Genomic DNA, 24886 nt, shown 5'->3' on the forward strand with positions numbered 1-24886 from the left:
ATAATGTGCACATAGCAAAAAATCAAAATAGCCTCAAAGAGTGTTTCACCCACCGTTATGTGTCCCTCCCACCCAGGTAGCACAGCGCCAGCCCTTGTGCTGTAAGCCCTCCCAGAGATACAGTGTCCGGCAGGCATGGTGTTACTCTGCTGCTGGTTTCCAGTTGTAACATTGTGTCTTAGAGATGAACACTCCCCGTTGTAATATTGTCTCAGAGATTGTTCCATGTGGATGCACAGAGAGTTGCTTAGTTCTCTGCAACCCATGGGCACTACTCCATCTCAGGCTACACTATGATTTCTTTATCTTCCCAGTCTTTTACTACTCACAATCCTTGGGCACCTACCTGTGTTCTGTTCCTTTGTGGGCACACCTGCAGGACAAGTTCTGAGGTTCCCCCTTTCTTTGGAGCAGCTATGCTGGAGCCTGAGGGCAGGAAGCTCTGTGAGCCTGGTGCCCAGAACTGCTGCGATAGGTCTGGGGACTCTGGACCTGCCCCTCTGGGCCTGCCTCCCTCCTCCTCCTCCCTGTGTCCTCCTGCTCCCCCACACCCTCCTCCCAGTCTGTGCTCTTGGGAAAGGGTCTAAAACCTTACATTCTAGGCTGTAGAAGGACTTAGCTTAACGGAGTCGTTTTTAAACTTGCACTTAACCCTTTTGTGTAAACAAGATTGTCTTATATTCCTTCAAGGCCCTGTGCTGGTGGGAATCAGTGTCCTGAGAGGAAGCCTCCCAGCCGCCCCCATGATCGCCAAGGGCAGGCCAGACAGTGGAGGGTTAGAGGTCATCTTAGTCCCGATGCAGTGTCTGTTCTGCCTATTCCCACTGTTGGCATTCTGCAAGCCTTTTTCTTTATTCCTGACCTCCTCTCCCCATCCCCAGCTTAAGAATGATAATGGGGGGTAACCCAGGGGACTGATGGTGGCCCCTTACCAGGAACATGTTGTTTACACCTACTCTGACATGGTCTCCCCTTAAATCTTCACAACTCCAAAGCCGGGACCACCACCCTGTTCCTGGGGGACAGAGGGGGCTGGCCTTCTGGTCATCTTTGTTGATGGTGATGTTACTCGGAGACCCTGGCCCCAACCCTGTCCAGGGTAGTCAGCTCCAGACCTTTCCTTGAGGGTGGAACGGGCACATATGCAGGGTGTGTGTGTGTGTGCATGTGTGTGTGTGTGTGTGTGTGCGCGCGAGGGGGTCCTGGACTCTCAAACAGCTGGACCCTTGTCCTCCTTTGTTCTCTGACCTTGAAGAGAAACTCCGAGACTACAAGTCTCAGAGAGTTAGGAAAAGTCCAGGGTCAGACATGACTCCAGCCGGGAACTGAGACAGGAAGAAGCAGAAGAGGTGTGGAGAAAGCCAGTCAGCATTAAACTCCAGACTTCAAGAAGGTCCTCGTTTTTGGCTCTTTAAGAGTTGGTCCTGTGTTCTGGCTGGCCTGGTTTGGTCAGTGCTGGCTGCGGGCGTTCCCTGTCCCCACCACACCCCCTAGCCTAGTTTCTCCCTCAGGCTGCCAAGTTGGGAGCCTGGGCAGAGTGCAGCCATACCCCCAGGGCTCTGCCTGGACACTGTGGGGCCCTTCCTGCTTCTTCCTTCCCCGCCAGCGCAGGGTGGCAAACGCCAAACAGGGGTGGCCTGGGTGACACGCTCAGCGCGCCCTGGCCGCAGACGCTGGCCTGGCCACCCTAGGGGACAACAGGCCTCGGCGGGTGGTCGAGCTGTTATCACTGCCGCCTCTTGCTTCGCTGGGGTGGCCTGGAAGTTCACAGCCGATGCTCCCATCGCCAGTGCCGGTCCTCGGGGCCAGGACTCCAACCGGCACACGGTCCCCAGGGGGCGCTGCGCGCTCAGGTCGATGGCAGCAAAGGGAAAGTCGCTCCGGCCGCGCGGGGCGCCGTTGCGCGTGGGGTGTTGCCCAGGAAGCCAGGTACCAGGGAGCCTTTCCTTGGCGCTCAGGCCGGGTCTGCGGGAGAGAAGCGCCCCCGACCGCCCCCACGGGCACAGCGCGGCGGCGCTGAGGCTGAGGAGCGAGGGTCTCGGCCGCGGTGGGCAGTCCCAGCCCAGAGGCCGGCGGGTGGCGCGGGCGCGGGGGGCAGGCGGGGAGCCGGGGGCGCCCGGCCGTCGAGGAGGCGGGCGCGCCGCGGAGGGCGGGCGGGAGGCGGGGAGGGAGGGAGGGCGGGCGGGGGCAGAGCTTATAAAGGCCCGCGGGCGGCGAGGGAGGGCGGGAGGCACCGTCCGGCCCTGCTGAGCCGCCGCGGAGAGCCGCGTGGTGCGCTCGCCGCCCGGCAGGGCTGTCCCGGGAGCGGACGCGGGCCCCGGACCGAGGAGGAGTGCGCGGAGGCGCCCGGGTCCCTGCCTACCAGCCTGGGGTCCCGGCCGCGAGGCGCGGCACGCGAGGCGGCCCCCTTGGGCACCATGGCGCGCCGAGCCCGGACGCCCCGCGCCGCCGCCCCTTAGCGCCGCGGCGCCCAGCGACCCGGGCCCGGCGCGGCCCCGGGCATGGAGCCGCACGTGCTCGGCGCCGCGCTGTACTGGCTGCTGCTGCCCCTGGCGCTCCTGGCCGGTGAGTGGGGCCGCGCGCTGAGCGGGCGGGCGGAGCGCTCTCCGTCCCCAGCCCGGGGCGGCGGGCGGCTGTGCGCCGGCGGAGAGTCCCCCGGACGGGCGGCCTCGGCGCCCGCATTCCAGAGGCATGAGCGCGCCGGAGGCCGGGCGGCGGGGCCGCCTCGTTGGGGCCGTCGGGGTGCGGGCTGGCAGGGTGGCAGCGGGTGAGAGGTGGCCACGGGGCAGCCCCGGGAGTGCCCTGGGAGAGTGCGGGTGGTCCCCCCGCCCGGGCATCAGGGAGCCCCCCCCCCCCCCCCCCCCCCGCCCCGGGGATTGTTGCCCGGGTGGGACTGGCTGGAGAGCTTGTGTGTCCGTGTGTGTGTGTGTGCGGGGGGGGGGGGGGGGGGGGGGGGCACAAATCTCTATTTCATGTTAAAAAAAAAAAAAAAAAAAAGCCCACGCAAACTTGCATCATGACTTCCTGGCCAATGTGGGAGAAGGCGGGCTTCCTGCCTGGAGCTGTTTAATCTGGAGCCTCCGGAGCAGAACTAACGTCTGTGCCCTGGGCGCGGCCCCCCACTCGGCCCTGCCAGTCCCCGCGCCCCGCTGGCCGCCCGCAGGGGAGGTGGAAAAAGTAGCTCGGGAACCTCCCTGCCCTGCGTTTCTCGGGGTCCTGGCTCACTCTGCGCTCTCTCTAGTGCTGCCCTGGGCTGGGGGGTTAGGGGGGTGGGGGGTGGGGGGAGAAACAGCCCCAGGAAGCTCTGGCCTTGGCATCAGAGCACAGGGTCCCCTACCCTGGCATTAGTGCCCCTCTTCCGGAACGCTCATCTTGTGCTTCTCCGGGCTGTAAGGCCTTGCCTTCTGCCCCCCTGCCCCCCTGTGCCCTGGGCACAGTGCCCAGAGGCTCATTCCATCCTTCACACTGCTTCACACGTGGGCTGTCTCTCTGCTGGGTGTGAGCTGGAGAGCACTCTGATTAAATTAGTTGACAGAACCGTGGGAAGGTCTGCGTTGGGTGCAAACGTCTGTCTGTTGGGTGGAAATATGTGAAGCCATGGTGGAGGGGTGTTTCTGTTCTGGAAGCCTTTCCAGAGCCCCCTAACTCCCTCCAGCTAGGCCTCTGCCAACTTCGGTTCTAGGTAAGTGCAGGCCCCCGGGGGGCCAGGGGTGTGGGGGATCCACCGCCGCCTGCACTGGGCTCCTAGACAGACCGTGTTTGATCTGCAGCAGAGAAAGGTGGTGAAACGTGGGGAATTTTTCAAGACAGGAACCCATAAATCATGGAGGTGGGAGGGGAGGGTTTGAGTCCTCCCCTGTGTGTCCAGGACGGCACGGGGTGTGCCTGGGAGAGTCGGGGTCAGCGGCTGTGCACCATGACTCTCGGAGGGCACAGACAGGCAGGACAGACGCTGCTCCAGGTCGGCTTAGGAGCTGGTGGTGGGAGGAGTCGGGGGCCAGGTAAGCTTCTCAAAGGTGCAGGCTCACCCCCTGCCCACGCACACCTGTATTCTCCCTGGCCCAGCCCCCGGAGAGGAGAGAATCAGATGCTCAGACCTGAGGGGTGGGGGGTGCCTCCTGAAGGGCATGTGTCCCCTCTGGGGGAGTCTCCCTGCACAGGGGCACAGACTGCCCCCGGAGTGGCCAGGTAGTAAATATTTTCACATCGTGAAATCTTCTGATATTTTTCCAACTATTAAAAAATGTAAAAACCACTCTCCTAGCTGCGGGCTGTGCCAAAACAAGTGGTGGAGCCAGGTTCGGCCCAGGGCCCGGAGCTTGTTGACCAAGGATCAGGCAGGGGTCCTGGCGGTGGCTCCTGAGGCCACGCAGAGCGTCCTCTTGTCCCTGCCCTGGCGGTGGCACCCGGGCAGGGTTTCCACCTGGGTCACAGTGGCGTCACCTGGGGAGCGGGATGACTAGGTCTTTATGCTTGTTGCTCAGTTTTGCTATAAACCTAACCGCCCCCAAAATAAAGTCTATTCATTTTTAAAAAGGCCCAGGCCACACCCCACACCGCTTCTGTGCCTGGCTGTGGGGCTTGGGCTTCAGTATTTTTCTTAAGCTCTGAGGGAGGGTGATGTCGAGCAAGCCTGGCGGGTGATACCTGAGACTCTCTGTCCAGGGCGTGGGCAGCTCCCGTCCCTGGGGGCCGGCCGGCTGTCCTGCTGGTATCCAGGCCGGGCTGCCCGGCTGGCAGTGGAATGTGCGCTCGGTTACCTCCCGAGCTGCCCCTCTCTGACAAGCTCTGGCGATGGCTGTTTCTACAGCTTTGGAAGTGAGAAGTGGGTGCTAGGTAAGGCCTTCAGAGGGTGTTAGTCAGACTTGTGCTGGCTCAGGCAGTAGTCATGGGGAGAGTTTGAATCATACTGGGGTGCCCCTCGCCTCCGTGTAGTGCAGGGTTACTGCCCGAGTCCCCGGTGAAGGATGGAGGCCTCAGCAGCTCACCTCTTGTCCCCGGAGCGATGGATGTGCAGGACCCAATGCTGGAAGCTTCTGGAGAGATGTCAGGCAGGACATGTATGATTCCCATAGAACAGGCCACACCTCCTGACTTGACCTTACAGGAGAAACAGAAAGGGAGCAGGAACCTGGCAGCAGAAAGGGAGGCGGTGAGAAGGCAGCCATTGAATCACTGACTACGTGAAAGTGGAAATGCAGTGTATGGCTTCTGCCTGCAGGATGGGGCCTCCCTCGGGCCTCGAAGGCACGCCCACCACACACTTGCACCAGATTGATTGTCACGGAGAAGTGTTACCATTTAGAATGGGACACTTCCTCCTTTTCATGGTGTCACCAGCACTGCCCCCGCAACCCTGTGAGGAGGGCAGCACATGGTCCTTTCTCTTGGCAATGAGAAAATAGAGGCCTGGGCCTGGATTCTTGTTAGCTGCCTGGCATGGGAATTCATTTGCCCTGTAACCCCCAGGGTGGTTGGCTGTGTGTGTGTGTGTGTGTGTGTGTGTGTGTGGAGACGAAGAAACCATGCTTGGCTTTCAGAGCAGCTCAGATCCCAGGTCTGTCCCACCCAGAGGCCATGCTCTGCGGTGCCACCAGGAAGGAAAGCACCGGGACTGAGGGCCGTGGAGCTGGGGCAGGGCCTGCTTTCCCCTGGGGGAGAGCCACAGCCTGGTGCTGCCCCAGGAGGACTGAGTTCACAGGGCTGAGGGGTGTGTGTGTGTGTTTGGGGAAGGTGCCAGGGTCTGCCGGGAGCCGAGGATGGGTCACTTGTGGTCATCTGCACCCATCATGCTGCTGGCAGCCAGGGCACGGCGAGCCCAGGCCCCGCCAGGAAGGGTCCCACAGAGGAAGTATTGTCTCTGAGGTGGGAGGGGCTCCCAGGCTCAGGTCCTGGCCCCTCAGCTGCTTCCTGGGCGGTGTCTCCCCTGTGCTGACTGGGCACTGAATTCGCTTTCGGGCTCAGAGATGGAGAAGGAGGACAGGCCTTGACTCCCTCTGCTCTGAGCACAGCCACGGGGATTGCTTTCTGTGGTGGCTGAGCATGGGCCAGCCCTCCCCAGGGGCCGCCATAACCTCCAGGGGCCAGTGTAGCCTCCTCTTACGGGAGGCCATCTTGACCACGCTGATTCAGAAAAACACGTTTCCTTAGAATTTGACAAAATGTTGGGGGTTTTTTGTTACCTGTCTTAGGAATATATACGGTAAGTTTTTAAATGTCGATTTCCCCCTTCTGGTTGCCAATGTAATTTGGTCCTTCCTGGTGGTGAGGACCAAGCATCCTGGAAGCCGTTGGTAAGGCAGCGCATGCCTGCCGGGCAGTGAACCTTGTGGGGTGCCTGTTTTCACGCTTTCCCTGGAGGGGTGCCGTGTGGCTGGCGGCTCTGCCTCCAGCTTCCTGTCCCCTCACCCTGAGTCCCCTGGAGGGTCAGGCCCACTGCTCTACACTCCTGACCTTTGTACTCCTGGGACTGTAGCCTGTTTTCTGGGTGAGGAACCTGGGTGTTGGGAAGTTATTCCATTCACCAAAGATCGCACAGGTAGGAAGTAGGAGGCTGGGGGTGACATCTTTTCCTTCCTGGAGCAGGTGAGTCCCATGCCTGTGGGCAGGATATCACCTGAGGGAGGCCTAGGGGTGGAAGGGCCTGGGGAGGACAGAGAGGGGAGGGAATGGAAGGGGCAGCGAAGGAGACTGGGGAAATCGGGGAGGCTCAGCTGACTTCGTTGGAGGGGGTTGTGGGCCACAGAAGCCTCTGTCCTGCTCTGAACTTGCCAGGCCCTTATTCCCTCTCTCTGTGTCTCAGTTTCCTCACCTGTAAGCAACACAGTAAAAGCTTGAAGGCCACTGGCAGGCTTCTGGTCTCTTGGTATCGGGGCTCTGGATGTGAGCAGAGGCAGGACAGCCCCATGCACGGTCCTGTGGTCAGCAGCTGGGTGGGGCCTCCAGGGAGCAGAATGGAAGGAGTTGCCCACCACTGGGGTCCCTGCACACAGGGCTGCCCAGTCGGCAGCGAGCAGGTCTCAGGAAGGGGCGGTGAGGTGTCTTGGCGGGCCCTGGGCATCCATAGCCCGGCGCTCAGCCAACACGCATTACGCCAGCCCGGCGGATTCCTGTGAGCTCGCAGAGGACCTTTCCCTGAGTTTTTCTCAGTTCCATTCATGCGTTCTCATCCAGATCTCGAGGGACCAAGCTCTGGGCAGGAGCCAGGGTGAGTTCTGGTTCAGGGCCAATGATGGTGGCCGTGGGAGGGGCTAGGAGGCATCCTTCTCCGTTTCTAACCAGGCTGAAGTTTCCTGGGCTGTGAAGGTCTGGGGTCACCCAGCTCCTGGGGCTTGGGTTCTGTAAGTGCCTTGCTGGTTTATTCATGCAGTAGCGTGCTGAGCCAGATGGGCAAACAGGGGTCTTCAAACTACGGCCCGCAGGCCACATGCGGCCCGCAGAGGAGTCTGATCTGGCCTGCCAGGTTTTTTGGGCAGTGAGCACAGCCGAGGTGTTACAGTAGGAATTAGTAGTTCATATAGTCCGGCCCTCCAGCTCTCTGAGGGACCGTGATCTGGCCCCCACTTTAAAAAGTTTGAGGACGCCTGGGCAAGAAGCTCAGTGCAACAATAAGCCACACAAGGTGCAGTCCCCCACTAATGCCACATAAGACAGGGCCCCCAAATAGTGCCATACCTAACAAGGTGCAGGTGGCAGGGGCCTGGCAGGGCAGCGGAGGGGTGAACACCAGGCCAGGCCAGTCTGCTGGAGGGAGAAAAGCCAGGCGGGATGGCAACCCCAGGGACCCAGCCTGGGCCACGCCCCCAGGTCAGCTCTCAGTCTCTGGAAGGAGCCAAGTGGGTGGCCTGGTGGAGGGGGTGCTGTGGGGGTGCCTTTTTCTCTAAGCTCAGATCCTCTGGTGGTGGCCAGGTGGAGGTGGGGCAGGGGAAGGGCTGGCTAAGCAGTGGACAGTGAGGGCCAGACTTGATCTCCTCCCCCCAGTTTTGAGTTTTTAAAAATTCCGTTTTAATGACATAAGCAATGTATACACACTTTTAATAAAATAGTGAAATTTTAAATCAGATAAGATGAAATTCCTTTTTTAACCCTGTAGGCCTGTTTCTCCCACACCTGCTCTTAGAAGGAGACTGGCTGGTGGACGGGGGGCCCTGCAGGACCCATGGTCCTGGCGTGTCGGCTCTTGGTCAAACAAACTGCCTGTGTGCTGCCGGCAGCCGGGACTCGGTGCCCCTCAGTGCTGCCCAGGCGAGTACGGTGGTCACTGTGTCCCCATCCGTGGCAGCTGAGTTGCCCCAGGACTTTGGGATCACAGCAGTGCTGCCCCCTGTTGCTCCTGTGTGTTTCTCGGGGATGGAAATGGGGCCGGGAGCTTCCCGCTTAGGTGAACAGCCACAGGCTGGGACTGGGCAGCTTGGTCCGTCCTGGGGCTGGCTGCCCATCGGGGGGAGGTGAGAGGCGGCTGGGAGCAAAATGGAGCAGCGTCCGGGCCCAGACCAACGCCTGGGTGACGCCAGGGCACCCTCAGGCCAACGTGCGTGCCTGCAGCTGTCCGGGGGCCTTTGCTCTGTGGGGTGGGTCCACTTTTTGGTGTGTTTTAATAACATAATTATAGGGAGTATTTTTAGGTTCCCTCTAACGGCCAGCTGTTTACCCGGCTTCTCTCTGTGCACTGTTTGCTCCGTAAGTATATATAGCCGAGGCCACTTCTCCTTCCTTGGGTTCAGGCTAAAGAGGGACCGTGACCACCTCAGCCACTTCTTGTGGTTTCGTTTGCCAGCGAATGGGTGGCTGAGATGGGCCCAAGAGCCAGCCGGCAGGCGAGGGCTCGGGGGCCATGCTCCCTCCCAGGTCCATGAGCCGCCAGGTGGGGAGGAGCTGGGAGCTGAGGCTGGGGCGGGACGGGCCTCCTCAGGCCCCTTCCAGGCTGCTCCCAGCCCAGCTCAGGTCCAGCAATGTCCTGGTGTGCCAGCTGGACCTGTCCCTCCCCACACTCTCCCTGCCTCACACCCCTGCCTGTGAAGGCCTTCCTGTGGATCTGGGGGAAACAAAAGATTAAAACTACCACATAAACAGATTCTTTGCGGCTGAAGAGGAACCAGAGGCTCGTGATTGTGGCCAGGACCAGAGGGCAGAGCGAGAGAGGGCCAGGCAGGGCTCCCTGGCAGGGGCCTCTGAGGAGGAGTCTCACTGGCCTCAGACCTGGGTCTCAGTCTCACCTTGTGAAACCACCGGCACCTGTGACCTGTGGGCTGGGACTGCCGTCACCCCAGCTCCTCCTCGGAACGGGTCCGGCTCTGCCTCTGTGTGGCTGGCTGCGCTCTCCCTTCTCCTTCCTCACTTGATTTCTGTTCGTGGTGAAAGCACCATTGGAACAGCACGTCCGTATGACAACCTGAAGCTCGTTTTCCTAAGGGAAATGACATCATCCATTCACTGCTTCTAACTAAGCTGTTGGCCTCCTTTCCTTCCTGAGCCGGGATAACAAGGCCCCCCCAACCCAACGCTCCTGAGTGCCAGGCAGTGCCGCCGTGTCTGTCTCCCGCCTGGCGTGGCCGGTGCTCTTGTGCCGTCTCACAAAGGAGCAGCCTCCCAGACTGCCCGCAGGCGTGAGTGTGCCCTGGCAACTACCGTCTGGCACAGCGTGGACCTGGCGTGCTCGTTGTCTTTCCTCCATAAGGTCGTCCTAGTCCCGCAGCTCCCGGCCCCATGAACTCCCGCCCTCCGCCTCCATCTGCCATGTGACCAGCCCGTGCTTGGCCTCGCTTGGTCTCCTAACCCCGTGGCGTGGTCTGGCCTCTCCTCCAGCAGACTGGCCACTTGGCACAAACCTCTGCACCATTTTTTCTAACTTGGCGTGCCCTTGTCCCCCTACCGGCTCTGCAACCTCCATTAACGTCCTCTGCCACTGCACCCCCAGCTGGGACACGCCTACGGCCCCGGCCCTCCCTGCCCCAGGCTTCCCGCGCTGCATCCAGAACCGTCCCAGATGGCCTTCCCAAGACATCTGAGCAGCAGTTCCTCCACAGAAAGCTCTGAGAGCTGCCCGCCTTGAAAGCCCTGCACCTCAGCCTGGCACAGGGCCCTCGATCTGTCTTCATTCAGAGTGAGCCCCGACGTTCCTGCCTGCTGCTGGAATCGGCGCTCTGTGGTTAGCGAGCGTCTCCCGTCCTCACAGGCGGGAGGCAGTGCCCTCATCTCGTGGATGAGCCCATGGGGTGACGTCAGGGAGGTGGGTGGTAGTTGGCACCAGGTCTGCCTGCCCCCAGAGCCAGGTTCTTGCCGTTGACACTCCTGCTTCTCAGGAGCTCTGGACCCTGTGCCTTCTGCCTGTTGGGTGACTCCCAGTTCCTTCCTCCAGCTGTGCCTCGCCCCTCACAGACACCCAGCTTCTGTGTTGTCTTCCAACAAAATGCTGGATTTGTGTTTGCCCTGAGGCCCTGCCGGCTGTTCCCTTTGCCATCATCTTCCTGTGGCTGCCCCTCCTCCCTTCCAGACACCTTTTTAAAAAATATATTTTATTGATTTTTTTTTTTTTTTTTTTTTTTTTTTTTTTTTTTTACAGAGAGGAAGGGAGAGGAATAGAGAGTTAGAAACATCGATGAGAGAAACATCGATCAGCTGCCTCCTGCACACACGCTCTCCCCCTACCTCCCCCCCCCCCCTCTCACCTCCCCTACTGCGGATGTGCCCGCAGCCAAGGTACATGCCCTTGACCGGAATTGAACCTGGGACCCTTCAGTCCGCAGGCCGACGCTCTATCCACTGAGCCAAACTGGTTTTGGTTCAGACACCTTTGCACACTGGCAAATGTGTTTGGAGAAGCTGCTTTAAGCTTTGGGGGTCCTGACAGCCCCCAGTGGGGGGCAGCTCTTAGTCCATGCATATGTTTTTAGCCGAGATAAATGCCTGTTTTGTGAGGTTTGACGGTTACGTACGCGCATGGGCACATCTGCTCCAAGAGCCCTCATGCCCTCTTCCGGTTGCCCCCCACGATTCTCTGGCTTCCTGCACCCTCGGTCAGTTTTGCTGTATTTGGGGTCCATGTGCTTCTGTGTCTGGTGCCCGCGCTCGTGCAGAGCTGCTGCGATTGGTCCAGGATGGCAGTGATGCCTTTGTTCCTCTGTTGTACCTGCTATTTGCTTACCTGTTCTCCCGTTCTGGGCTGGAGATTGTGCGCGAGGTGGCTAGTCGTGTGTCTCTCTCTATGGACACACACCGAATCTCGCTCACTCCTACACGCCTGGGCGTGGGGTTGCCGAGTTCTCCAGGTTACATGGCTTCCGCTCCCGTGCGCGGGACGGGTTCCAGGGCTCACACCCTCGCCAGAACCTGGGGGTGTGCCTCTGGTTTTAGCTGCTTGTGGGCGTGAGGTGATATCTTCAATCTGCATCACCCTGATGTTAATCACCTTTGATATCTTTCGTGACCAGTCTCAAAGTCTTTTACTCACTTTAAAAAATTTATTGTTTGCCTTTTAATTTCTGACTCTTGAGAGGTTTTTTTTGTTTTTTTGGGTTTTTTAAAAATATTTTTTATTGATTTTAGAGAGGAAGGGAGAGGGAGAAACAGAAACATCAACAATGAGTGAATCATTATTCAGCTGCCTCCCCTACGCCCCCTACTGGGAACCAAGTCCGAAACCCAGGCATGTGCCCTTGACGGGAATTGAACCCAGAACCCTTCAGTCCACAGGCCGATGCTCTGTCCACTGAGCCAAACCCGTGAGGCCAGGAGCTATTATGGGCTCTAGGTTTGAGGCCTTTATCAGCTATAGGCACTGGAAATATAGGATGGGGCAAAAGTAGGATTACAGTTGCAAATACACAGAACACAGTTTATTGTATTATTTATTAATTACTGTATTATTTTCTATATAAACAACTATAAGCCTCCTTTTGCCCCAACCTGTGTTTTCCTCACCTGTGGCTTACCAACTCCAATCATTTTCTGAATGCTGTCTGTTTAAAAGCAGGTGTTTTAATTGGAAGCCCATTAGCTTGTGACATGTTCTGGTTAGATGGCCAGCTTCCCCTGCCAGAGCATCGGAGGGAGCTGTGGCCAGGTGCCGGCACGGGGCCTCGGTTAGTGTTTCCTGGCTGGTGGGCCTGCCGCTTATTCTGGGCTGGTCCCCTCCCTAGCTTCCTGCCTTTGCCTGTGCCCTCTCTTTGCTCCCCCCTTCCCCTCACCTCTCAGATCCTCTCCCGGGGCCCTTGTCCTGCTGCTGTGGGGACCACCCTCGCTCACCCACCCTTGTCCCAGGTGTCGAGGCATGGCTGGGACTCTTGTCTGTTGTCCTCAGCATGGCCTCCCCTGGCCACCTGCTGGGTGAAGTGGGTTCCTTTCAGCCTCTGCAAAGTGATGGTTTGGGCCTCCTGGCCCCCATGCCCTGTGGTTCCCAGGGACTCGTGGCCATCTTTGTGTGCTGCCTGCTTTTCCTTCTGACTGTTTGCACTCAGGAAAAAAAAAAAACTCCAAGCCCTGATTGATTTGGCTCACTGGATAGAGCATTGGCCTGCAGACTGAAGGGTCCCAGGTTCGATTCCGGTCAAGGGCATGTACCTTGGTTGCGGGCACATCCTCAGTAGGAGGTGTGCAGGAGGCAGCTGATCGATGTTTCTCTCTCATCGATGTTTCTAACTCTCTATCCCTCTCTCTTCCTCTCTGTAAAATAAATAAATAAAATAAAATTAAGAAAGAACAGATTTAAAAGAAAGAAAGAAAGAAAGAAAGAAAGAAAGAAAGAAAGAAAGAAAGAAACTCCGAGTCCAAGGATAGCAGTTCCAGGGCCTGCAGACACTATGCCAGGTGCTCGGCGAGGGCAGCTCCCTCTGGCTCTGTCTGGTTTGATCCTCCAGGGAGCCGTGTGCAGCCTGAAAGACTCCTGCATCTTCGCAGCAGATGAGCTGCCATGTGAGTTCTTGGGGCTGTCCTTGTCCAGGCACCCCCCCCCTCCCCGGGGTCAGCGCTGCGTCTCCTGCTTCTTTTTCTGCTCTCCCAGGACCCAGGGGCATAGCACACGCTCCTGTTTCTCCTCTGCTTTGTGCGGAGAGGCACCCATTTCTTCCCAGAGACCAGGGCCTTGAGGTCCTGCCGGCCCTCCTTGGGCACGCTCGTGTCCTTGCTGATGTTATTACAGCATTGCCAGCCGGTTCTGAGGTCCTGCAGGGGGAAGGGGACATAAGGCAGAGCCTGGGATAGGCTCATTGCTCTCTGGTGTTCAAACCAGCCCCACCGGCTGCTGAGCCCTGCCCGGGACACTTCCTATCTCCCTGAAGGAGCTGTGTCCCAGACCTTATCAGTGAGTGCAGCCCTTCCCAGCCCGGAGAGGGGCCAGTCTGGGCCCTAATCTTTGAAGATCAGGAGCAGGGACTTGTCAGTACAATGAGGGATGTGGGGGACCTGCTGGAGGTGTGGGGGGACCAGAGGCAGTGGCTTGAGGTCTCCTATGGGCCCAGGGTGGAGGCTATGGGGACCCTCGGGCAGCAGCCCCATTTTCTTTTATTGATTTTTTACAGAGAGGAAGGGAGAGTGATAGTCAGAAACATCGATGAGAGAGAAACATCGATCAGCTGCCTCCTGCACACTTCCTACTGGGGATGTGCCCGCAACTAAGGTACATGCCCTTGACCGGAATTGAACCTGGGACCTTTCAGTCCACAGACCTATGCTCTATCCACTGAGCCAAACCGGTTAGGGCAGCAGCCCCATTTTCCTAGGAGCTGACTGTAATCTGGCACCTGAGTTTATTTGTCTGTGAGTTTGGCAACAGCCTCTTCTGCCTCATTTTCCTCATCCTGGCAAATGGGCACATAGGTGACCTCATGAGAATGAGAGTAGCACAGAAGCAAAGTATAGAGGGTTGTCTGGCCTAAAGGTCACTCTGCGTGGGGTCCCGGATCTGGAGGGAGCCTCTGGTGCCCTCTGCCTAAGAAAGCCAAGGGTCACCGGGCTCTCTTCCTCCCCAGGGAGGAATAACCTACCTGTTACCCCCCTGCCCTTAGCGTCTGGGGACCTCCTGGTCGCTTTGTATCCCCTGGGTTGCAGGTGGAGACACCCAGTTGGGGGCAGAGACGTGGGGCACTGTCTCAATCCTTCCAGAGGGAGGTCCGGCTTTCACAGAATAAACAAATCCTAGGGCCTTCAGAAGACCACACACGAGGGAGCCTGTTCCACTCCAGACTGGCCACCGCCTGACCTCTGTCCACTCACCCCTTTTCTCAGAGCAAAGTCCCTCTTCTCCCTCCCTGTCTCCTCCCTTGGCCCTAAACGGGGTGGGTGATCCTTGCGACCGCGGTTCCCTGTTTGGGTGTTCGCTCTTAGCTCTCCACTGGTGGACCAACGTGCTATCCCACTCTTGTCCCCTCCTCCTCCTCCTCCTCAGGTCCCTGTGCTGGAGAGCAAGGAATGAAAACTGGAAGCCAGGGGGATGGGCCAACCGGGAGGAGACCCTGACCTTGAGGACTGGGGAAGGAGGCAGACGGAGGAGTGATTAACTGCTGAAGCTTCTGGGCCGGACAGGCTGCATCACATTCCAGAGCCTGAGAGGCTTTTCGAGGCTTCCCCGGGCGGCCGGGGCTGGGGCCTGTGCATGCGGCTGCCTTCCAGAGGCTGCGTCTTCCTTCGGGAGGTGTTGCCCGCTGCCTGAGGGGGAGGCCCTGTGCGGGAGGGCCGAGGGCTTTGGGGATGAAGGGCCCCTGTCGGGGGGACCGTGCTTCTGGAAACATTCGCCCGGGGCAGTCTCGGGAGCTTGGCCTCTGCACAGGGTGACTTTAAGGACGTGGTTGGGAGCTGCCGAAGTCAGCCCTCAGAGGAGGAGGGGGTGGCAGGGCCCTGGAGCCTTTTTGTGGGGAACACCTGGAGCTGTGTTTACTCCTGCCCCCCGGGGCAAGGGGCCTGGGGGTGTGAGCCAGCCTCCAGGGGACTCAGGTCCTAGCATCTGCTTATAGGTTGGTTACTGGTAACTTGAGGCTGGTCTCCTCATTGTACGGTGCTCTTAGTGGCAGCTCCTGCCAGGGGCCGAGTGGTAGAAACCCAGGCAGCTGCCTTAGGCGCTGGGCAATAGGCCATCCATGGCTTCCTCCCTTGCCACTGTGCAGAGGGCCCAGATTCCTGCTGCTATCCCCAGCTCTCAGCACAGGCGAGAGGTTTCAGCCGTGGACACGGAGATGCTGATCTCGGGTCCCAGCTGTAGCGAAATGGCCATTCTGGTGGCCACGCAGCGAGTCAGGGCATCAAGTGTTTGGTCGGAGTCACTGCTCCTGTCACTGCCTGTGCCACTCCTGTGGACCCTTGCTTTGCCCCAGCTGCTCTGTGCCTGGTGGAGAGTGGGCGCCCTGTGGGGCAGCCTTGGTCCTCACCCTGAGCAGGAGGAACAGACTTCCCCCCACGCTCCCGGGTCCCTTCCACCGCTCTAATAGTTGAGTCGATGTGAGACAGATTAACAAGAGAAAATAACCAAGTTTCACCATACACGTAAGCATGGGAACCCACGTATATGAGACAGAGACAGAAAGGGAAATAAAGAACATAAGGCTTCTGAGCTAGGGATACGGTAAAGCACCTGAGGCTTAGGGGGAGAAGGTCGTTGCTGGATGATAAGAGCAGATGATCAGTGTTTAGAAGACTGTCCTGCTGATAGACAGGTCAAAAGGTCATCTCCGAGGCCTGGCCAGGGGCCTTGGTGGGTTGGCGTGTCATCCCCTACACCAGCGGTCGCCACCTGGTGGTCCGTGAGGTCCAAAGGTTGCCAACCGCTGCCCTACACTAAAAGTTTGCGGGCTCATTTCCGGGTCAAGGCGCATGCCTAGGTTGTGGGTTCCATCCCTAGGCCGTGTCTGTGTGGGAGGGAACCTATCAATGTTTCTCTCTCAAATCAATAAAACCATATCCTCAGGTGAGGGTTTAAAAACATTTTTAAGGTCATCTCTGATAATCTATTATAGGCAAGGCCCCTGATTTAAATTCACCTAGGTAGTTAAGGGGAGGCAGAAGTTTCTTTTGCCTTTTACTCAGAATAATCCATGTACCACAGAAGCACATCTTGGGGCTCATTCTGAACCCCTACAATGGTCACTCCAGAATATGGCCATATTGGGATTTAGGCTTGGTCTGTATGCCCAGCAGTTGGCAGTGAGAGTCTCCGAACCACTGGTTTCAGAGGCCTCAGGCCGCCTCCTGCCAGCTGGGGTGGTGAGTGCCCCCGGAGCGAGGCCGTGGGATGGGAAGCCCCAGCCAAGCTTCTCACCTCTTTCCCCTCCCACCTGACTCAGCTCCGATTTCTCCCTCTCTCTCTCTGTCTGTCTCCTGCTGCTGGGTGCCCTGGGGCAATCGCTCAGCCTCCCTGGGCCTTGACGGTTCACCTGTAAAAGTGGAACAGAACCACCTGCCGTACTGTAGGCAGTCCTTTCGGAGCAGAGCCGGGGCACAGAGCCTGCTCCACCAGCCGCCAGCACCAACAGCCGCCCATCCATCCAGGGGTCTTTCTGAGCCACTTGTTTCCGTGTCCGCTTGTGAGGTGAGCGCCTGCTCTGCTTGTCCTCGGGCCCGGGGCTCAACCTGCCAGTGCACGGGGAGAAGGACCTTGCGAAGTCCACCTGAGTGGGAGGCGGGGCTGGTGCCGTCTCTCCCACACCCTCATGGCCTTTGCTGAAAATTTGATGACTAGCCTCTTAGTCACCCTCCTCGCAGGGCCAGCAAGGCTGCGTCCCACGTCATCACGAAGGCTGGCCAAGGTGCAGTTGCATGCCATGCCCGGTTACCAAGGAGCTCTTCACTGCAGCCCCGGGCATGGCGGTGGCCTCACCGGTGAAGAAGCTGACGTGTTGTTGAGCGGCTTGGTGACGACCAGCCGCCAAAGCGGAGGCTGGGGTGATGGCTCTCAGCGGCAGGCCCGTAGGGGCTGCTGGTTCTGGCTGAGTCACGGGCCGCTGGGCGCTCCCACAGGACAGTGGGGAAGGCACTGAGGCCGACTTTGTGGGCTGCTGGCAGAGGGTCCTCCCCAGCCCGGCAGGAAGGGAGTGGCTCAGGCAGGCTCGCTCCGGCCCGCAGCCTGGAGCCCTGGCTAGGGGTGGTGGGTGCCTGTGCGATGGCCTCCTCTCCTGGTTCCTTAGTGCTGGCAGCTGGGGAGCATTTTGTCCTGCCCTCCCTGAGGAGGGACGCCTGGCTCCACACCCTGAGGACCATCACCAGCTTCGACTAGGAAGCTTCAGGGTAGAGGACAAGGCCTCACCAGGCAGCTCCCTGCTCCCAGCACAGGGTTGGGCATTGGCTGACGGAAAGAACAAGATGGGGGTGCCCTGTAAAACCCCCGTTGGCCCCCTGCCGTCCGTGGGTCCCTGGTTGAGTACCTGAGGGCAAGCCCTCCCTCCGCTTCCCACCCCTCAGCCATGAAGTCCTCCTGTGGCCTCGTGGGAAGCCGCTGAGTCAGCTGTGCTGTAGGGATGAAGGCCACAGCTTAACGCGGGAAGCAAGTTCCAAGTCCCCAGCTGGAAAGGACCAGAGCCAGAAATCCACTGCGGGGCCCATGGGGCTGGCCGGAGCAGGGCGGGTGTGTGGTTGGGGTGTGTGGTCGGTATCAGGGCCCAGGACCAGGGACTTCTCACAGGGAATGAGTGTCAGGCTGTGCCTGCGGGCTGACTGTGCCTGCAGGTTCCCACTCAGGCAGGGGCCCGCTCAGATGGAGACTGTGAGGGTGGAATGGGCCAGTTTGGCCAGGAGAGTGGGTGGGGAGGGACCCCAGCCAGGGGGCCGGTGTCAGTGAGCATGCCTTCATGAAGGTGGGGGTGTCCCTGGCCTCAAGAATCTCTCCAAGTGAGAGGGACAATGGGGGAGGCGTTGGGAGCTAGTTCCTGCAGGGCCCCTGGGCTTGCAAAGCCAGACCCACAAACCCCTGAAGTTCTGTGTTGTCTTGGGGAGCACGCTGACTCAGCGGCTTCCCACGAGGCCACAGGAGGACTTCATGGCTGAGGGGTGGGAAGCGGAGGGAGGGCTTGCCCTCAGGTACTCAACCAGGGACCCACGGACGGCAGGGGGCCAACGGGGGTTTTACAGGGCACCCCCATCTTGTTCTTTCCATCAGCCAATGCCCAATCCTGTGCTGGGAGCAGGGAGCTGCCTGGTGAGGCCTTGTCCTCTACCCTGAAGCTTCCTAGTCGAAGCTGGTGATGGTCCCCAGGGTGTGGAGCCAGGCGTCCCTCCTCAGGGAGGGCAGGACAAAATGCTCCCCAGCTGCCAGCACTAAGGAACCAGGAGAGGAGGCCATCGCACAGGCACCCACCACCCCTAGCCAGGGCTCCAGGCTGCAGGCCGGAGCGAGCCTGCCCCAGCTTCTTCTCTCATCTAGTGAATGCAGGCGATGCCAGGCCTTCCTGGCTTCGGTCTTGGGCTCACCTGGCCCTTTTGTTCTCTGTCCCTCACTGGTCTCCCACCATCGGCGGCAGCAGCTGGAAGAGGTACCCAAGAACCACGGTCCTTGTGTTAGCAGGGACCCTGGGGACCACAGCGCCGCCAGGCCGGGGCAGGGGCCAGCCCGCGGCCGCGTTTCGCCTCTGTGCTCATGTTGACTGGAGTCTGCCAGTTCCCTAAGGCTTGTCTCTGACCCGCAGGAGCAGGAGGGCCCGGAAGGGTATCTGTGGTGCAGTGGCGAGAAGGTGGGCGCGAGGCCTGACTCCAGGGCTCCTGGCTTTGAGCAGGGGGCTGTTTCTGAGCCTAGCCTTTAGCCGCCAGGATCGGGCACAGGCCCGGCCCCAGGTGGGGGACAGAAAGCATCTTCATGCTCATGAGGAAAACGGCACTGATGCTGTGGCAATGAGAATCGGCTCTAATACCATCTGTGTGCCCGGCCTCCTGCAGGGCACTGGAGGGGGACAGGGGTAGCTCCCTGTGGCACTGGTGAGGAAACGGCTCTGAGAAGTCAGACAGCTCTGAAGTGGGCCATGCCATTAGCCAAGGCCGTTCTGACTCCCAAGTCCTCGTCCTGTGCCACTAGGCCACCAGGTTCAGAGGCAGGCCCTCTGACTTGTGCCATCATGGGCAGCAGCCTGGAGGTGACAGGCTGCTCGGGAGCAGGGTCCGGCTGAGATGGGGGTGTGAGTGAGAGCCAGCTTGATGCTGGGAAGGGACCATCGATTGCTGACCTCCCTGGGGTGGAGCTCTGAGCCCTGGGATCGGCAGGAGAGGGCAGCTGGCTCTGCCACTCTGGGCCAAGGGAGCCCTCCCACCTCTTGGGTCCCCTTCATCAGGGCCTCCTGGGACCCCCGAGGATGCACTGCTGTTAGGAATTAGATTAGTTTTCCATAAAAACAGGATGTGGTGGGTGAGATAGCTGTGCCGGTCTTTTTTTTTTCACTCCTCTTTTTCCAGGAACTGAACGTATAGCTTTAGCCAGGGCTGCCCTGTCCCCGCCCGCTGCCTCTCCCAGGGTTCAGGGAACGTCGCTCTCTGCTCTTAAGTGGCTGCTTAATCAGCTTCTCCTCTCATCTGGGAGCTTATTCCATCATCAGGAGCCAGCATGCCGATGGTGGTTTTGTCTCTGGGCTGGGATGGTGTGGAGGAGGGGCGGCAGTGAGATGGGCACTGTGCCGGCGGAGGGACAGGGTGCTGGCCCCGTCTGGAAGTCTGTGATACTGGACTGAACCGTGGGTGGGGGATGGCCTGTGGGAGCGAGCAGGCACCTCAGCCCCTCCCCGCAAAGGATGCCCCCAAGACAACACAGAACTTCAGGGGTTTGTGGGTCTGGCTTTGCAAGCCTCAGCCTGGAGGGCCCATTGACTTAAGGAGGTGATAGAGAGCCAGGCAGGGTAGCGGACGTGCCTGGCCGTGCACACGGGGAGGGCCTGCACGTGTGAGCCTTGTGGCCTCTTTAGGAAAGAGTCCAGGTGTTGGGAAGTCTTGGACATGACTGGGGAGGCTGGTGGGGGTGGGGAGCTGTGGTAGGGAGTGTGTGTTTTGTCCTGCCAGCGATGGGAGCTGTAGAATCCCCTGGCTCCCTCCTTGCTCTGAGTCCTATGAAGGGGACTGCCCCGCCGTTAGGGACCCAGCCCAGAGGGAGCTGGTCCAGCCTGGCTCTCTCTCACTGGCTGTGTGGGCTAGGCCTGTGACCTGCGGGACCTTCCCTCCCTAAGCTCAGCCCTCATGAGCAGACAGCAGTGGGGCCTCCCTCCGCCCCGGGCTCCTCCCGCAGGTGTGGGGCCAGCCCCTTGCCTAAGCCGAGAGCTGAAGGCACTGTGCTTTCGGGGATATGAGAGAGATGTAGGAGGGGAGCGTGGTTTCCCGCAAAGCCAGCTTCCCCGTCAGCCACTTCTCAGCAGGCCCCAGCTTCATGCCTCTGGAAGTTCCAAACTTGCTCTAAGAGGGTAAAGTCCCCAAGGCCTGCTCATGCAGAAGGGCAGAGCCTTCCCCCTCCCCCTCCCCCTCCCCCTCCCGCCTCCCGCTGTCATCCTGAACTGCCCAGACCTCTGCCCTGCTCGGCAGGACTTGGTTAGGCAGCCGGCTGGGGCCTCTGCCTTCTGGTCTCCCAGGAATTGGGAGTGGCCAAGACCAGCGAGGTTGGCACCTCCTTGGTGGCACAGGGCCTGGCCCAGGTCACACATACATTTATTGAGGCCCAGGGGCGGCATGCCCCTTGGAAATGACCCCGGATGGAATGGCAGAGCTCAGAAGTGGCTCTGTCCTGGGAGGACATCCCGAAATGCGTGAGTGTTTCCTAGAGGAGGGAGAGGAGCTGAGGGAGATGAGCAAGGGAGCGTCAGCACAACCAGTCAAGTTTCATTTGGTAAAATGCCCATTGGGGGAGAACTGTGGGAGACAGGTGGTACCAGGAGGAATGGGACTGGATGTTTATTACCTGCTGTGATTTTCTGCATCTAAAAACCATCTTGAAAATGAAGATAAAGGAACGGAAAGTGCATGTTATATAAGCAGGTCAGCGACCTTTCTTGGAAAAGGGGAAACGGAGGCCCATTTCTGGCCTGACAGAGTCCAGGGTTCAAGCCTGGGGAGGCCACCAGCCATCTTGCCAGGCCTTCGCCGGCCGTGTCCTTGGATGCTCAGAGCGGTGTGGGCTGGGTCCCTGTTCCCGGGGCTGGTTTCCTGGGGGTGGGGCCAGGCTGGTTGTTATGAGCGGACTGTGTTGATTTTTCCCTTGGTCTCTTCATGAGCTTGTTGAATTAGCAGGGAATATGTGGGGCCCCAGGCACCCTGTCCACCCCATCCCCGAAGCCACACAGCTGTCCAGAGCAGCCACCTGGGCCTGGACTTCAGAGATAAGGAGGGCCAGCCTGGAGTTCACAATGCAGAACCTCAGAATCTGCTGAATAATCAGGGTTCTCCAGAAAAAAAGAACCAAGAGGACACAGATATGACCTCTTAAACAAGGGACGTACACACACACACACACATTTATTTATGTCTGTACATATATATACACACACATACACACACACACACACACACACACACGAGGCAGGAGATTTATTTTAAGGAATTGGCTCACACAGCTTCAGGGCTGGCAAGTCTGACATTTGCAGGGCAGCCAGCAGGCTGGAAATTCAGGCAAGAGTTGATGTTGCAATCTTGAGTCCAAATTCTGCAAGGCAGCCTCCTGGAGAATTTCTTTTTCCCCGGGGGGCCCCAGTCTTTGTTTCTAAGGCTTTCATCTGATCGCCTGTGACCTACCCACCTTTGGAGGGTCATCTACTTTACCCAGAGTTGACCGATTTAAACATTAGTCCCAACTAAAACATACCTTTACAGTAAACACAGGCTGCTGTTTGACTAAACTGGGCGCCCGAGTTGACGTACACAATGAGCCACCACACCCAAGCTGCTCCGTTACAAAAGTGCCCAGCCTGCTCCTCTAAGGAAACACAGACTATGAGCTGATTTGCCTGTGACACCTCTGGTCACACCTCCAAGCCTTCCGACAAGTTCCCTGACCCCACGCCCTTGTCTAGAATGGGATGGCATATCCGGTTCTCCAAGGACACCTAGGTGTCACCTGTCATCTGGTCCGTACTGGGGAAGCCATGGCGCAGGGCGGGCAGGCGGAGTCTCCTGCTCAAATATGCACAGGTGATGATAGCCCCCCTCCCAGACCCACCCACCCAGCGCCCTCATCCCTGGGGAGGTCAGGGTTGTAAAGGGGCCTGTGCTCCCTCCTTCCCTACTTGGCCAGGCTGCTCTCAGGAGCCAGTGACCCCACCCCCGTCTGCCAACAAGAAGTGGCCAGGTGGCATTCCTCCCCACCTGGGTATTAGTAAGGGCTTTAGAGAGCAGAGCCTGCCTTACCAGACAGGCCCAAGGACTTGGGGTGCTGGGGGCTTACTGAGCCACAGGGCGGGGCTCTGAGTCAGCACCCTGATCCCGTGTCCTGAGCTGAGGAGGAGACGTGGGCACCAGTTCTGCCTGGGCTGGATCCCTCTTTGGGGTGGTGGCCACTGGAAGGCTTAAGTAGCCCAGGAGCTCTTCGGAAGCCCCCGCTGCCTCTGGGCCTGGCTGCTGCGGGCATGTCTCCACTCGGGGGAGAGGCAGGGCTTGTAAGAAGGCCGCAGAGGCCAACGGAACAATCTATGTGGCAAACAGATTGTGCTGGAGAATCACGGTGCGTGTTCCTTCTGAGCTGGAAGAATTACACACCCGTGTCCTTCCAGCTCCCGAGGTGGTCTTCCAGAGGGCCGGTTCTCTGTCTGTAGGGCACACCCACGCTCCCTTGGAGGGGTGTTACCACAGTGATGGCAGGGCCACCCCCACAGGTCCGTGAGCCTGAGAATCTGCACTGCCACCAAATCCCCAGATGATGCCAATGGTGTGGGAATCCCACTCTGAGGACCGTAGCTGTATGAAATGGGTTGTGCTAAATTTTGTCACGGTAGAGAGCTTGGGAAAACGTGGCCTATTGACGGAGGGGAGTTTGGGAGGGGCCAGACTCAGTGATGGAGACCCAGACGTTATGATGGCCTGTGCCTGTGCCATGTGCACGTCCCACCTCATGACCTGTCCCCTGCCTTTCTCCGAGTCTGCGGACAGCTCCCAGCGCAGTTCCACGTTAGGGCCTTTGCACTGGATGCTCCGTGGATTTCCCGGCTCAGGCCCCATCTCTGCATTACTGGGTTTAGGACCACACCTGACACATGAAGTGCTGGTCCCGTGTGTTTGATATTTGGGCACCTGTGGCAGCTATGTACCCTCACCCTAACTTGAAGTTTGCTTAGCCCTGCCATGTTGGCCAGCTCACTGTCACGGCTATGGGTGCCACCCTCTCATCCTCTGTCCTCCACGTCGGGGAGTGAGGTGGCTGCCCTTGTCCCAGGCCTGAGTGGCTCTGGGTGGGGTTGTTGTCAAGGGCTGAGGAAGCCCTCTCTGGTGGTCAGTGCTGGGTGGGTTGTCTGGCTGGCTGGCAGGGTCTGGGTGGCTCAGGCCGTGGCCTTGGGAGAGGTGTGTAGCTTGGATGAGAGGCCTGTGTCCTGGTTCAGGGAAGTCCTCTGGGCAGCGTGGCCTCATCATGCCCATCATTTCCTGTGGTGCCGATGGCACCGCCTCTGTAGGAAGCCCCATGCTATGGAATGGGGCCATCTTGGCGGAACCCCCACACTGTGGGAGGGGGCCTCCTCTGTAGGAACCCAGTCATATTGGTTGACCTGGAATTTGGGAGTAGGGATGGGTATGGGAGTGGCTCCGGGTCATGGAGCATCGTTGTTTACTCAGAGCCTCGGGCTAATCAGTGTGGTCCAGAGGCCTCTGGACTCGTGGGGTCAGACAGATAGTGTGAGGGGACTGTCCAGACTGCCTCCTCCGTACATTCCAGAAAGCAGGGTGGGGGCTGCACCCTCTTCGGTTTTACAGGGAACTCGCTCCTGAAGCCAGCACGCCCGCTCCCCTCATATGTGCCCTCGCTTCTCAAGAGAGCCCCCAACTAGCTCTCCATCAGCACACACATGTCTCTCATTAGATCCTCACAGCCACCTGGGGAGGCAGGGCCGGAAATGCTGAGAGAGAAGGGGTCATGGAGGAGAAGCAGCCACTGGCCTGGGGCCTGCGGCCATCTCTGCCCGAGGCCAGCTCTGTTCGTGGCTGGCTCTGCTCGAGGCTAGCCTTAGGCCTTTCCCGGGCTTGGCCTCTGGCCCAGAGGAGCCATTTTGCCCACCCACCCCACCTACCCGGGGGCTGGGACCTTATGGACCCCAGGCGGACCTGAATCATAACCTGAGGTCTCATCTGGCCCCACCCCGGACAGCTGTCCTGTCACCACGCCGTTCCTGGGAGGCAGCCTCTGTGACAAGGCCTCCTGGGGACTCTGGCAGGTGGTGCAGGAGGAGCCCCTCGCCTGCACAGAGCTAACCTCAGGGTCTGGAGATACAGTTCAGACCCTGAAGATACAGGAGCTCCTTTTCTTAAGGCTGGAGGGGGCCTGCCGGGCCCTGAGGAGTCTTGGTGACGGACATTTGGGAGGCCAGCGACCTGAGGATCAGGCTCAGGCCTTGAATAGGGCTGCCCACTTGGAGTGGTGGAGGGCACCAGCTTCTCATCTCCCTCGGGTGGCAGGAGGGCTCCCTGTGCTGGTGACTGGCCTTGAGGACCTCATTATGTAGGCTGACTGTGTCACTGGTCAATGTGACCCTCCTCCCCTCTTCCCCTCCTCCCCTCCTCCGTATAAGCCCCAGCTGTTCCCGTTCCAGTCCACAGCCCAAGCAGGGGCGGGGCACCACACATCAGGGCCCCGTGTCCATAAACTACTCCCTTCCTGGGCACCGGGCCCTCCGCCTGTTTACCTGTGTCAGCGGCAGAGATGGCCGGGCTGATAAGAGCCGGTCTCCAGCCCTGGGAGGGAGGCGGGGTCTCTGCTCAGAGATCCCGCCCCGTGGAATGTGGCCCCACCCCTGCCCTGGAATCC

The 24886-nt window shown here is 59.2% G+C and overlaps 1 protein-coding gene across 5 annotated transcripts in view; it reads left to right on the forward strand.

Annotated features, from left to right (window-relative positions):
• The first annotated feature begins 2211 nt into the window (after positions 1-2211).
• PIEZO1 (piezo type mechanosensitive ion channel component 1) overlaps positions 2212-24886 on the forward strand; it is a 68343-nt gene continuing 45668 nt past the window's right edge. For all 5 annotated transcript variants that reach the window (XM_036440848.2, XM_045582599.1, XM_045582596.1 and 2 more), the window contains exon 1: positions 2212-2565. In XM_036440848.2, coding sequence (XP_036296741.1) covers positions 2502-2565 — 64 coding nt within the window. In that variant the 5' untranslated portion in view covers positions 2212-2501. The remainder of the gene's footprint in view (positions 2566-24886) is intronic.

The sequence above is a fragment of the Pipistrellus kuhlii genome, unplaced genomic scaffold (assembly GCF_014108245.1).
Source record: "Pipistrellus kuhlii isolate mPipKuh1 unplaced genomic scaffold, mPipKuh1.p scaffold_m20_p_17, whole genome shotgun sequence".
Classification (NCBI taxonomy): domain Eukaryota; kingdom Metazoa; phylum Chordata; class Mammalia; order Chiroptera; family Vespertilionidae; genus Pipistrellus; species Pipistrellus kuhlii.